The sequence below is a fragment of the Tiliqua scincoides genome, chromosome 16 (assembly GCF_035046505.1).
Source record: "Tiliqua scincoides isolate rTilSci1 chromosome 16, rTilSci1.hap2, whole genome shotgun sequence".
NCBI lineage: Eukaryota > Metazoa > Chordata > Lepidosauria > Squamata > Scincidae > Tiliqua > Tiliqua scincoides.
In genome coordinates, this window is record NC_089836.1 from 4,115,283 (window position 1) to 4,127,531 (window position 12,249).

General features: G+C 44.9%; 1 protein-coding gene across 1 annotated transcript in view; it reads right to left on the reverse strand.

Annotated features, from left to right (window-relative positions):
- The window catches only part of MED27 (mediator complex subunit 27), a 115,958-nt gene that overhangs the window by 30,386 nt on the left and 73,323 nt on the right, over positions 1 to 12,249 (reverse strand). Inside the window, exon 4 of the mRNA XM_066610714.1 lies at positions 10,565 to 10,658. Coding sequence (XP_066466811.1) covers positions 10,565 to 10,658 — 94 coding nt within the window. The remainder of the gene's footprint in view (positions 1 to 10,564; positions 10,659 to 12,249) is intronic.

Below are 12,249 nucleotides of genomic sequence, written 5' to 3' on the forward strand. Positions count from 1 at the left end.
CAAGGGATTTGTTCACAAACCCCATGGATACCGAAGATCGTGGCTAAGCAAATCCATGATCTTCGGCCCCTTGTGCCCTCCAAAGGGGACTGGAGCCCCTGGAAGGCTTCCCTGGGCCTCAGAATGCCTTATATGGCATACAAATGTCACTTCCAGTTTCTCTTGGGAAACTGGAAGTGGCTTTTTTTTTTTTGCCTCTGAAGCCCACAGAGGCAGTAGGGGAATGCACGCCCTTCACAAGTCCTCAAGAAGTGACTGGAGAATAGCTCCAATTGCCTTCAGAAGGTTCAGTTGGGGCAGAGTCTGGCCCAACATGAGTCCAGGGGCCAGATCCATGGATGTGAAATCCACAGATAAACAGTCTCTATCCGTATTTATATGCTGCTGTTAAACCAAGGACTATCCAAATGGTTTGCAAGAGAAGGGATTGTTCACTGTCTTACAACGTAAGAGACGCCAGTAAGCAACAGAGGGAAGGGAGGGAAGTAGAAGAATATACACCCATGACTATTTGGACAATGGAAGAAAAAGGAGGTGGTTCTCACCCTTGTGTCATCCCCCAATGATTACCTGACCCGAGCAGGCAGGGGTTTAAAAGGGTGGAAAATAACTCCTGTGGAATTTGCATGGAAAGTTCTGCTTAAACACTAATTTAGCGCCTAAACACTTATCGTCTACATTCTTCACCGCAGGTGCAGCAATATTAAATGCTTCTGATTTCACACCCGTGTTGTATTGACACTGGAATCCTGGCAGCTGTTAACGTTAACTGGAAAGGCAAAAAAAAAACCTGGGCGTTGCAGCAAATGTTGGCAGTTTTGGAAATTAGCAGCAGCCCAGGGGACTAGAGAGACCGCTTTGAAAAAACCAGGCGACAGAAGGGAGAAAACCAAGTTAGGAAGCTCCAAGACACAGAAATCTTCAAAGGAGTTAGCCCGCTGAGCGGCTGCCATTGATGGCATTTTAACTCGAATCAGTTGCACCGCCGTGACTGTGCAACAAAACAGGGCTGTGTTGGGGTGTCCTTTATAAAAGCCTCGTGTGCCTTGGCTCTTATCACAGGCCAGGCAAAGGGGAATGCATGGCCAACAGTGTGGTTCTGATCCAATAAACAGAGCCCAAAATGCTTCAGAAGGCTCCACACCTGCAGTAAAAAAAAAAAGGATAAAAACAGAGGCTTGAGCAGCTGGTAAAGTGAAACTATTTTTTAATCTCATAAAACTAGGCGGGTCCCGATAGAGTGTCATTTTAAAAAGTGGGTCCCAGTGCTAAAAAGTTTGGGAACCACTGATCTACAGGTTTCTAATGTGTGCTGCCTACCAATATTTAAAAAGGGTAGCCGAGTTCTGGATTCCCACCACCTGAAACCATAACTGAACATCCTTAAAAGCCACTAGGTGTGAGCTTCGGTATAAAGGCAGGCAGGCAGGCCTCTACCAACCAAACAGGCTGACTGGTTCCTAAATGTCCAGAGACAGTGTTGTTTTGTTTTACCTTCTGAGACAAAGTTCCCCCTATTAAATTTCAACTTCTTCTGTCGATAGCCTGACAGGCACAGCAATATATATATTTATTTTGCCTGCAGGGTATGTGCCAACTCGACCTTGATGCAGAAAATTTCAATTCGAATCAATACATGCACAAGATCACTCTAAAATACAATTAATACGAATGAATATATATATATATATATATTTCAGACTGAAAATGGTTCTTCAGGTTGAACATGGAACCGTTGCAGGTTAAACATGCATACAACCTGCTTCCTCAGTCCACCACATTCCTGGATGGTGCTTTTTGCTTTGTATTGTTTCTTAAAAACACGACACCGGATTCTGACCGTTGGGATACAAAGCCTCTGGCTCTTTTAAAGGACAGAAAGCGACAGAATCTGCATTTGCTTAAATCTTTGCTGAAGAAAATGGGCACAGTGATAATCCCCCCAAGAAATCCTGGATTTCGGAAACTGCCTCTTTCCAGCAATTGGTAATTCTATTGGAGATAATGTGATTATGGCAGAGTAAGAGAGCAGAGGAACGCAGAGGGCTCCTTCCTAGTGAATCAGCAGGTTCTTGGTCGTTCCCCTCAACTCCAGTGGTGTAGCCCAAGGGAACACATTGTCCTGGGTACCAAGGCCTCCACAGGCCTCAAAAGGCCTCTGGAAGTACCAGAAAGGCACTTCCAGTTTTTGTAAGAACTGTGGGCAGCCTCTACGGGCTTCGGAAACCCGACTGGACACAACCAGAGAACACCTCCAGGTACGTCCAGGAGCTCAGGTCCAGCCAGTCTCTGCAGATTCCGAACCAGTGGGTGAACAGGTTGGACCTGTGTGCTCAGCCTTTCCTCATAGTTTTCAGCCTTCTCCACCATCCTAGCCATGCTCCTCTGAACCTGCCCCAGTAAAAAAAAAGCTTATCAGAAAAGAGCAGTGACGGCTGTTGAACTCCCACAGAAGACATCTTGGTTGGCCAGTACTGGTCTCTCGTCACAGCGTGCAACAGTAGCTGCGCTCTAGCTAAGACGCTCAGGTCAAATGGGGCAACAAGCAAAGGGTGTGCACTCTTGAGCCACATGGGTCAATATGGAAAGGACTGCTGCCAGATCGAACTACTCTAGCTCCTTTTTTGTCCTAAGTTTTTTGCTGGAGTAGCCGTGGGGACAGAATCCCAACTGTCCCCACAGCTACTACAGCGAAAAGCCTAGTCCACTAGGGATTGCCAACAGCAGCTATGGCTGCAAACTGGGTTGAAGGCTACTAATATTCAAAGCAATGTATGGAAAAATAATCCTGAAAAATAATTGCTCCTCTGCATCCCAGGGAACTATCTTCTGCTTACTTAAACGCTCATTTCCTGCAGAATAATATAAAAGCTATGGTTTCCAATTAGCCACAAGATAGGCAAGCTAATGTCGAGGATAGCTGCTTGGCCATCAAAATCCAGGCAGGCTTGTTTCCGCTCACCTTGGGGGACTATTGTACCACACTGTAAAGGGAATTATAATCAAACTCTCTGCCAAGCCACCAAAAAAAAGATTGGTGCAAAAGCAGCCAGTACTAAACCTTGCCATTTTATGCCGGTAGTAATCAGCATAATGGCTGAAAATCATATTGTATGTGTTTGGAACAATAAAAGGACTTTCCAGACTTTAACTGCTTGTTATTTTCCCTCTACAGTTCCCTCCCTTCTCTCCTCTGCCGCTGGTGCAAACGGATCCTGGCTCACTCTTCTTTAATGACGCCTATTTGTAAATAGCAAGATAGGATGCAATTAAGCCATTAGAGGCTAAATAAACGAACATGCTAATTAGGTTCTTTACAAGGATTTTTTTTCCACAGAGCGGATGGAATTTACCTTTCATTAATCTAACTTAATTGCAATACTGCATGTTACAAAGTCAACATAAATTAAGGGCTTTAAATGATTTCCCAATATTAAGGACGAGCTGGTGACTCCCCACCCCCCACATCCCAAGCTGTAGCCTCTCAATAAAGAAGGCTAAACAGGCAAACAATATTGATGAAAAGACTAGGGGGACAGTTTTGCAGTGGGTCAGCCCATATTTACGATATAATTACCGAGCCCCGCTCAGCGTTAAGCTTCATTAAATACTACTAGCAATGTAAGAACACCAGGACACCTGCCCAGTTTCTGTCACTTTCTTAGATGGATTGGGGATGCTTCAGAACCATATAAGTTCCCAAGTTATTAGGGCTCCCTGAAGGTGCTGCAATGATTTCAGGTTTTAGGTGGGGAATATCCACACTCTAAGACTGGAATCTTACACATACTCACCTGTCCCATAGAACTCAGTGGGGCTTATCTCTTGACCAGACTTGCACAGGAACTGGGCTGTAAAACTTCCTTCCCTCTAAAGCAGATACAGGGTTTAACTTTTTTTTTTTTCCCCCTGCCAACCTTGTTATCTTTTAAAATCCTGTGCCCTAGTTGGGTTGGGGCAATTAGGTTCCGCCTGGAGTCCAGGGCTGCATACTCCATCCTGGTGATGGAGATGCCCTCCTCCAACGCCTGGCTTTCTCCAACCACCATCAGAGTCTGGGTTAGTGGTTGCCCTCAAACCACAGTTTGCCAACCCACTTCAAATCATGGCCTGCAGACAACTTGCTGACCGAAGCATCTTGGGTTAGAGGAAGAGGAGGAGGAATTTTAGGACCTCTTTTCACGTTGCTTCAAGAAACATCTTTATTAACTGAACGCATTTTCTAGATTTCCTTCACTTAATTTTTCTCTGCTCTTACAATAACAAGCCTCTTTTCCCCACCATTATCAGCCGAGTCTTAAATATATCGATCACGTGTGCATTAACTTACTAAATCTTGCCCCAGGTCCGGCAGTGCAGAAGTGGGCAGTATTGCAGATGAAGTAGGTATATCTGCAATGGTACTCTCAGCTACGTTTTCTCTGGCATATTAAATATATTCTCAGTGCAATAATTTAGTTAAACGGATCATCTCGCTTCTGATTTTATTGTAGCCCCAAGCATCTCACTCTGGCTTCTTCAGTCTTTAATTCTAAAAGTAATTTCACATATATTTTTATCAGAGCCGAGATGGCTTTTTTGCCACTTCAATTCTGAACCAAGTATTTAAAACACCTGTATCTCTGGGGAAGGCAGGGAAAAAAGCAAAAAATGCCCCTTGTTTCCAAAACAGGACTCGACACAGTGGTGCCTCTTCAAGTCAGTACAGACCCATCATTAATTAACATAGGTCTGATGACAACATGGTCCTCAGTTGCCACTGATGACGTAGAGGTACTTTCTTGTCAACTGAAGGTAGTGAAAGCAGCTGGACTCGATAAAATCCCATCTGATCAGTTAAAAGTATGACCCCAGTGGTGAGCCCCCTATTCTTTTTTTATCTGGGTGGACAGAACTGGGAATTTGCCCAAATCTTGGTCTGAGTCAATTGTTGTACCTATTTTTAATAAGTCACCAAGCAGTCATTTATGTACCCAGCGTGTAATTAGCCTGTGGAATCTTGCCATAGGATGTGGTGATTGTAACTGGCCTAGATGCTTTTAAAAGGGGATTGCACAGATTTTTCAAAGAACAGACCATCGCGGGTGAGGGGTACAGATAGCCTACTTCTAAAACCAAGAGGCTGTCTGTCTCTGGATGCCAGACAGAAGGATGCAGATCTCTTGTGGTCTTGTGTGCTCCCAAAGGCAACTGATGGGCCACTGCAAGATCCAGGAAGCTGGACTAGATGGGCCTTTGGCCTGATCCAGCAGGGTGGTTCTTATGTAAGCATGAACCTTGTACAACTTTCATTCATTTTGACAGGGCTTGTGCCAGACTCCCATGCGAACAATGCTGAGATGCACAGTGGCTGTCTAAGTGGTACTGGATATTCTCACTCAGCAGAAACCATGAAAACAAAAGATAGCTGCTCCCAACTTCAAAAACAGACATTGTACTTCACACACTATAACACTGCCCCAGACTCTTTCCTCGTTTTTCCTTGCCCTTCCAGATAGATCAAAATAAATAAGAACTGTTTAGCTTTATTTAAACACACACACACACACACACACACACACACACACACACACACACACACACTGTACTTGAAGTTACTCCACACCTGCCATTCAACTACCCAAACAAAAACATGTTGGGAAAACTTATGGGCTTCTCTTTCACAGCTATTAAAAAAAAGTAAGATGACTCTGACCTAACTGGTTTCTTCAGTCTTAAATATGTGAAGTAATTTTACAGATTTTCATCAGAATTGACAGCTTTCTTTCCTGTTTAATTATGGACTAAGTATTTAAAACACCTGCATCCTTGAGGACACAGATTCAATACAGCAAGTTTGATGTCCTGAATCAACTTATTGCACCTTTTAATATTCAAGTATAAAATCACCAGATAGAAACATATCAGGGTTTTATGAACAGAAATAAGCCACACTGTGATTCACAGTTGGAATCGTAGAGCAGCACAGCGTAAAGTGCACATCCTTTTGGTTTTGGATATTTGTCCCCTGCTTGTTGATCATAAAAAACAAAAACCCCTGAATCCAATTAGGTAAGAGCAGCATCTAAAACAAACCATGGAAAGGAAGACATTTAATGCGGGGGGGGGAGGGACTTGAACACAAGGGGGAAAGAAAATGTTTTACAAGAAGTCAGACTCTTGGACTATTAATGTGAATAAAATTTTGGGAGACTGTAAGAGGTAAATATTTCACTATTGACCTTGTGAATTCAGTCAATCCAGGTGCTATTTGGGGGGGGGGTCACAATTTCTAGGGTCACTGCCTTGTAGAACAACATCTGTTTATTGTTAACAGCAGTGTCAAAGGTTGAGGGTCCACACTGAGCGCCCAAGGAACTAGGGCTCTCAATATCAGTGGCAGCACCTGATGCCCCATCCCAGGGCAGATGGGGGCACTATGAACAGGGCTTTATGCCCCAGGTGCTAATACTGGTAAAGATGCACAAACGGAGTGTGACACTAACTTCTAGTCATTGTAACATTCTATATCTCAGAGGACATTTTCCATTTATTAGAACGTAAGAACAGCCCCACTGGATCAGGCCATAGGCCCATCTAGTCCAGCTTCCTGTATCTCACAGTGGCCCACCAAATGCCCCAGGGAGCATAAGAACATAAGAACAGCCCCACTGGATCAGGCCATAGGCCCATCTAGTCCAGCTTCCTGTATCTCACAGTGGCCCACCAAATGCCCCAGGGAGCACACCAGATAACAAGAAACCTCATCCTGGTGCCCTCCCTGGCATCTGGCATTCTGACAAGCACAAGGATTCCAGCACAAGGATCACCTGAACCAAGTTTAAAAACAAAAGTACAACGAAAATCAAAATAATTAATTTTGCATGGGCTCCTTTATTAAGGTCCTGAATCACTTCCCATCTTTCATGAGTGGATACAACTAAATATGGTAATTGATAAGTCAGTACGGTAGACTGGGATTCAACTGCTATCGAAAAATGACCACTATAAAGTGCTTTAAAACCCAGTCGAGGATCCCAGGCTGCCCTGGAAAAAGGCTTCAATAATTTAACTTGCCTAGACTACGGCAGTGTAAATCTGGCCTAATGAGGTACAATCACTGTGTATAAATCTGTAAACACAGAAAGAGTGGATTGTCGAGAGGAAACTGCAACCACGCAGGACAGCGTCTTAGCAGCTACTCAGAACCAACATCCGCGCCCTGAGGAATTAGCTTCGTTAGACTTGCTGAGGAGTTGGAGCTCGTACTCCGAAGGAGGGCATTCCCTCGGTAGGCAAAAGTTTATACGAAAACTGCTTGAAGCTGAAATTTCTGAGCGGGTGGGCTTCATGTTTGGCCGACGAGACCTGCTTGAGCTTGAATTTCAAATTGGGATCAGAATATCTTTGTGCTTGCAAACTACTACTAGAACTCTCTTGCGCAGGCCTGGCAATCGCAGGCCGGCCAGCTCAAAACAATCAACCACCCACCCAGCCAAACAGTCTGCATATCACACTGTGGTCCTTCTGCATTTAGCAGCAGCCTCTGAATTCTGTGTTCAAGTCTTCTCTTCCCAGCATGCTCTGTCATATAGGTTTATGCCTATTTTTACTCTCCCCTGCAGAGGTACTCCAGTCTGATGCAAGATGTGGGCCAGCAACAGGTGGGCCAGAAAAGGATGGGGGGGAGGGTTGTGCGCCAATTCTTACCTTGAGTGAAACAAGAATGGCTCCCCAGTGACTCGTACAACAGCACTGAGAACTGTGAGCACACATTTACATTGCACACCACTCCTCATTTCGGTCACTTCTTCCTCTCTTTTCCCAGAAAACGTAGCAGCATGACCAGAAGAGGGGATGTATTTAGCCCCTATCCTCCGACAATGATTGCCATTGCCTAGCAAATTCAGACAGGAACAAGCAATTCTGTGCCTCAACATCCACGGGGATTCTGTTTCTAGAATGCCCATGGGTGCTGAAACCTATGGATAAACAAATCTGTGGGTCAGGGCACCCAGACCTCTGAACATGACCACAGCTGTACTCCTATCATGTCTGGCAGGGTGTTCTGAGGCCTTGGGGAGGGGAGGCTGCGTGCTGCCGCCAGGATGCCCTCTAAGGCTTCTGAAAAGCTTTAGAAAGACACTGTTTTGTCCTCTGAAAAACCAGAAGCATCTTTTTCTAAGGTCTTCCAGAGGCTTTAGAACATCCTCCAGATGTGACCAGAGCACAGCTCCAGTAAGAGCACAGGTCAGGCCTCAACGCAGGTCTGAACTCAACAAGGAGTTCAGGACAGTGTACATGGCTCCATTCCTTCCTTATATTCTCACAACCAACCTGTAAATTAGGTTGAGGGACAGAACCAGGGGACATCCACTAAAATTGAGTGTTGGGAGAGTTAGAACAGACAAGAAAAAATATTTCTTTACTCAGCGTGTGGTTGGTCTGTGGAACTCCTTGCCACAGGATGTGGTGACGGCATCTGGCCTGGACACCTTTAAAAGGGGATTGGACAAGTTTCTGGAGGAAAAATCCATTACGGGGTACAAGCCATGATGTGTAAGTGCAACCTCCTGATTTTAGAAATGGGCTATGCCAGATGCACGGGAGGGCACCAGGATGAGGTCTCTTGTGATCTGGTGTGCTCCCTGGGGCATTTGGTGGGCCGCTGTGAGATACAGGAAGCTGGACTAGATGGGCCTAAGGCCTGATCCAGTGGGGCTGTTCTTATGTTCTTAGTGGTGGTGACCCAGCATCACGGCTGAGCAAGGATCTGGTTCCTGGCCTTTCTGATCCAACTACAGCATCAGCTTTCACAATGCCATGAATTTACTAATAAAGAAATCCTAGAGAGCTGCAGATCAAAACCCGCTCTGGTAGCTTGTACAAGTTACCTAGCACAATATACAGCATTCCTGAACTTATTTCCCAGGGTACTTTAGAGCTTGCCCAATCTTCCTGTACAACTAATGGTACTGTGGACCAGTCCTGCAAAATGCTTTAATGACTCCTGCTCTCTGGGGATACGCAGCACCAAGCAGAATTTGGTTCCCGTTATTAAAATAAATGTGTCAAAATGTGGGCTCATATAGAAAGCACTTGAGAATGCCAACAGACCTGTAAGCAATTACAACACTAACTAGAAATGAAGGCATTTATTAATGCAATATATGGTTCCACTTGGCGAATCGTAAAATGACCAATTAATCTGATCAGCGAGCTTTTCTTCCCCTTTTAAAAAAACCACTACCATTCAATTAATCTTTGAATGCTATTTTGTCTGCTCCAAGGAAATTAGGCAGTTCTAACCCAAACCAAATATGGCAGTGAGCTTTATTATGGATAAATCTAACATATAAAATAGAGGATTGATAGTAAGATACATCCCTTCCCCAAGAGAGGGGAAATGGGGAATTTAAGAACTGAGTTGAGTCCAGAATCACCTCCCAGATGCATCTGAGACTGTATCACTAGAAATGTGTCTCCCCATGTTGAACACAGAGCCATAGCCACATATATCAAAGAAGGAATTGTTGGTGCTCTGTAGCTGAACATTTCTATTCTGAAGTCTCTTGCACAGGAACCTGGTCTGCCATTTTATGTCTCCATTTCTCTTCTTCAGAAAAAAAATAAAATAGAACATCCTGGACCAACTCTGGGTCTGTGGCACCAATCTGACCCCATGGATATCCAGAACGTGCCAAACTGCTTCCATAACCAACTGAACCTGTGACTCTGGCAATGCTATAAGCCTAGTGCAGGGATGTCAAACTTGCTTCGTACCGAGGGTCAAAATTAGCATTCATGCCTCCTGCTGGGGGCTGCAAGTGAAATCATTAAGTAGACAACGGCCAAAAATAAGCACTTGGTTCTCACATCATTGGAGAGAAAGTGGGCAAAGCTTGTTCATATTTTCAAGACATGAGAGAGCCAAATCATGGTGCTGGGAGAGCCCAATTATAATGGGGCGGGGGCTGGATAAATTGCTTCCAGGGGTCACATCTGACCCACAGGTCTTATGTTCGACATCCCTGGCTCAGTGAGTTGCATGAACGGCAGGGCATAATCTGGGGAGACTGTCTGCTGAACCTATACTTGTGATGCTCTGTGAAGCCAGCTGGGAGCAAAGTTGAGAAGATGATCCCCTTGGGGAAGGGAACTGACAACAGGAATAGGGAGATTTCTTTTGCTCTTTTGGTTAAGCTTAAGAAGAAGTAAAATCCTCAATTTTGCATTTAAATCAAGATCATCTACATTTGTTCCCCATCCCTTCTTAGTGAGAATCAGGAGCTGTTTTGGATGATCAAAACTGCAAGGTGATCGGTCCTTTCTCTTCTTTTTAACTGTAGCAAAAGTTTCCTTTGCATCATGACCACAACTTTTAATTATAAGCTTTTGTCAGTTTCCTTGGCCTCTCTACCATCAGTTCTTTGCTTCTAGGCTTTTAAAAGCAAACTTTTTCTACTTCCCAAACAGTAAAAAGTAATACGAGGTAGTTTTTGTATCCTTTTTTGTTGGTTTACATCCGATCTGACTTAAAAGGAAAGAGTCATCCAGAATGAATGAATGAAGTCTCAAAACCTACCAGCAGCATGGCTGAAGTCCCATTTGGCCTGGATAAATGGATAGACATTTCCGGAAACATTCGATCAATGCGGTTGATCACGTCATCAACGTACCTGAGAAGTGAAGGGTAAGAATTTAAAGACATTTGGATGTTGAAAGGGTTTTCGTTCCACTCTGGTTTAAAAGGGGAATCACTGTGGAAGTCAATTGTATTGGCTGGCACACAGAGCCATAACATTTATTTTTAAAAAATTTCCAGGTCACCTTCTGGTCCCAGTAAAAGGCCACCAAGGTGATTCATGATAACAATTAAAGCAACAACTACAAAACAATCACAAAGGCAACCAGCAAAGCATAAAAACAATTCAAGAGACACAACTAATAAATACTTAAGAGAAGGTTAGATGAACTAGGAAGACTTAACTGTGTGCTTAAAAGTGGACAGCGTAGGGGCCACCTGAACTTCCCAGGGAACGGCCACTGAGATATTACCTTGTAACCTATGAATCACTACTTCATTGGTGGAGACACATAGCAGGCTCTCTGGTGTTGAGTGCAGAGGGTCGATATGGGAGGAGACAGCCCTTCAAGGTGACCGGGTCCCCACACACATAGGACTTCATAGGCAATAGCCAGGTCCTTCAATTGTGGTCAGAAACATACTGGAAGGAAATGGCTGGGTTTGTCCTCAGGTTTAATTTGCCTTCAGGCTGACCTTGCAAACAGAACTGCAGACCTATAATACTGTTGCATTCCAATACTGGGTGAGCTTCATCCAACCATTACATCACATCATGGTATAGGTCAACGTGGTCCAACACGCACCCCTTGAGATGTATGCAGCCCCATGAAGCCTCTTTCGGCTGCCCTTGACAACTCTGCTGCATCCATCCCGTCCGCTGCACTGAAGCCCCTTCAATGGTGTTTTGATCTCCCCAGGAGAAGCCAGAACAGCCAGCATAGAGATAAAAAAAAGCCCTGCCCAACCACTTTCTCCTTTACCGGCTTCTCTTGCCACCCAGCTCAGAACCCAGAAGTAACCGGTGGCGATGTCATCATGTTGACGCCAATTACTTCTGCATTTGTGCCCTCAGGGATGGGTGCGACCAGTGTACTGCAGCAAAAGTTGGACCATATTGATTTATGTATTGGCAACCTTCAGTCTCGAAAGACTGGTATTGCGCTCTGAATGGTGGTTCTGGAACAGCGTCTAGTGTGGCTGAAAAGGCCAATCTGGGAGTGACAATCCCTTCCACACCGGGAGCAAGTGCAGTCTGTCCCTGATCTGTCTCCCTGGCTATGGGCCTTCCTTCTTTGCCTCTTTGCCTCAGCCTGTTGGCCAAGTGTCTCTTCAAACTGGGAAAGGCCATGCTGCACAGCCTGCCTCCAAGCGGGCCGCTCAGAGGCCAGGGTTTCCCACCTGTTGAGGTCCACTCCTAAGGCCTTCAGATCCCTCTTGCAGATGTCCTTGTATCACAGCTGTGGTCTACCTGTAGGGCGCTTTCCTTGCACAAGTTCTCCATAGAGGAGATCCTTTGGGATCCGGCCATCATCCATTCTCACGACATGACCGAGCCAACGCAGGCGTCTCTGTTTCAGCAGTGCATACATGCTAGGGATTCCATGTATGCAGTGCTGAAACAGTGCTAGGGTTTCCATGTATGCTAGGGATTCCATGTATTGATTTAGGTAATGAAAAAACAG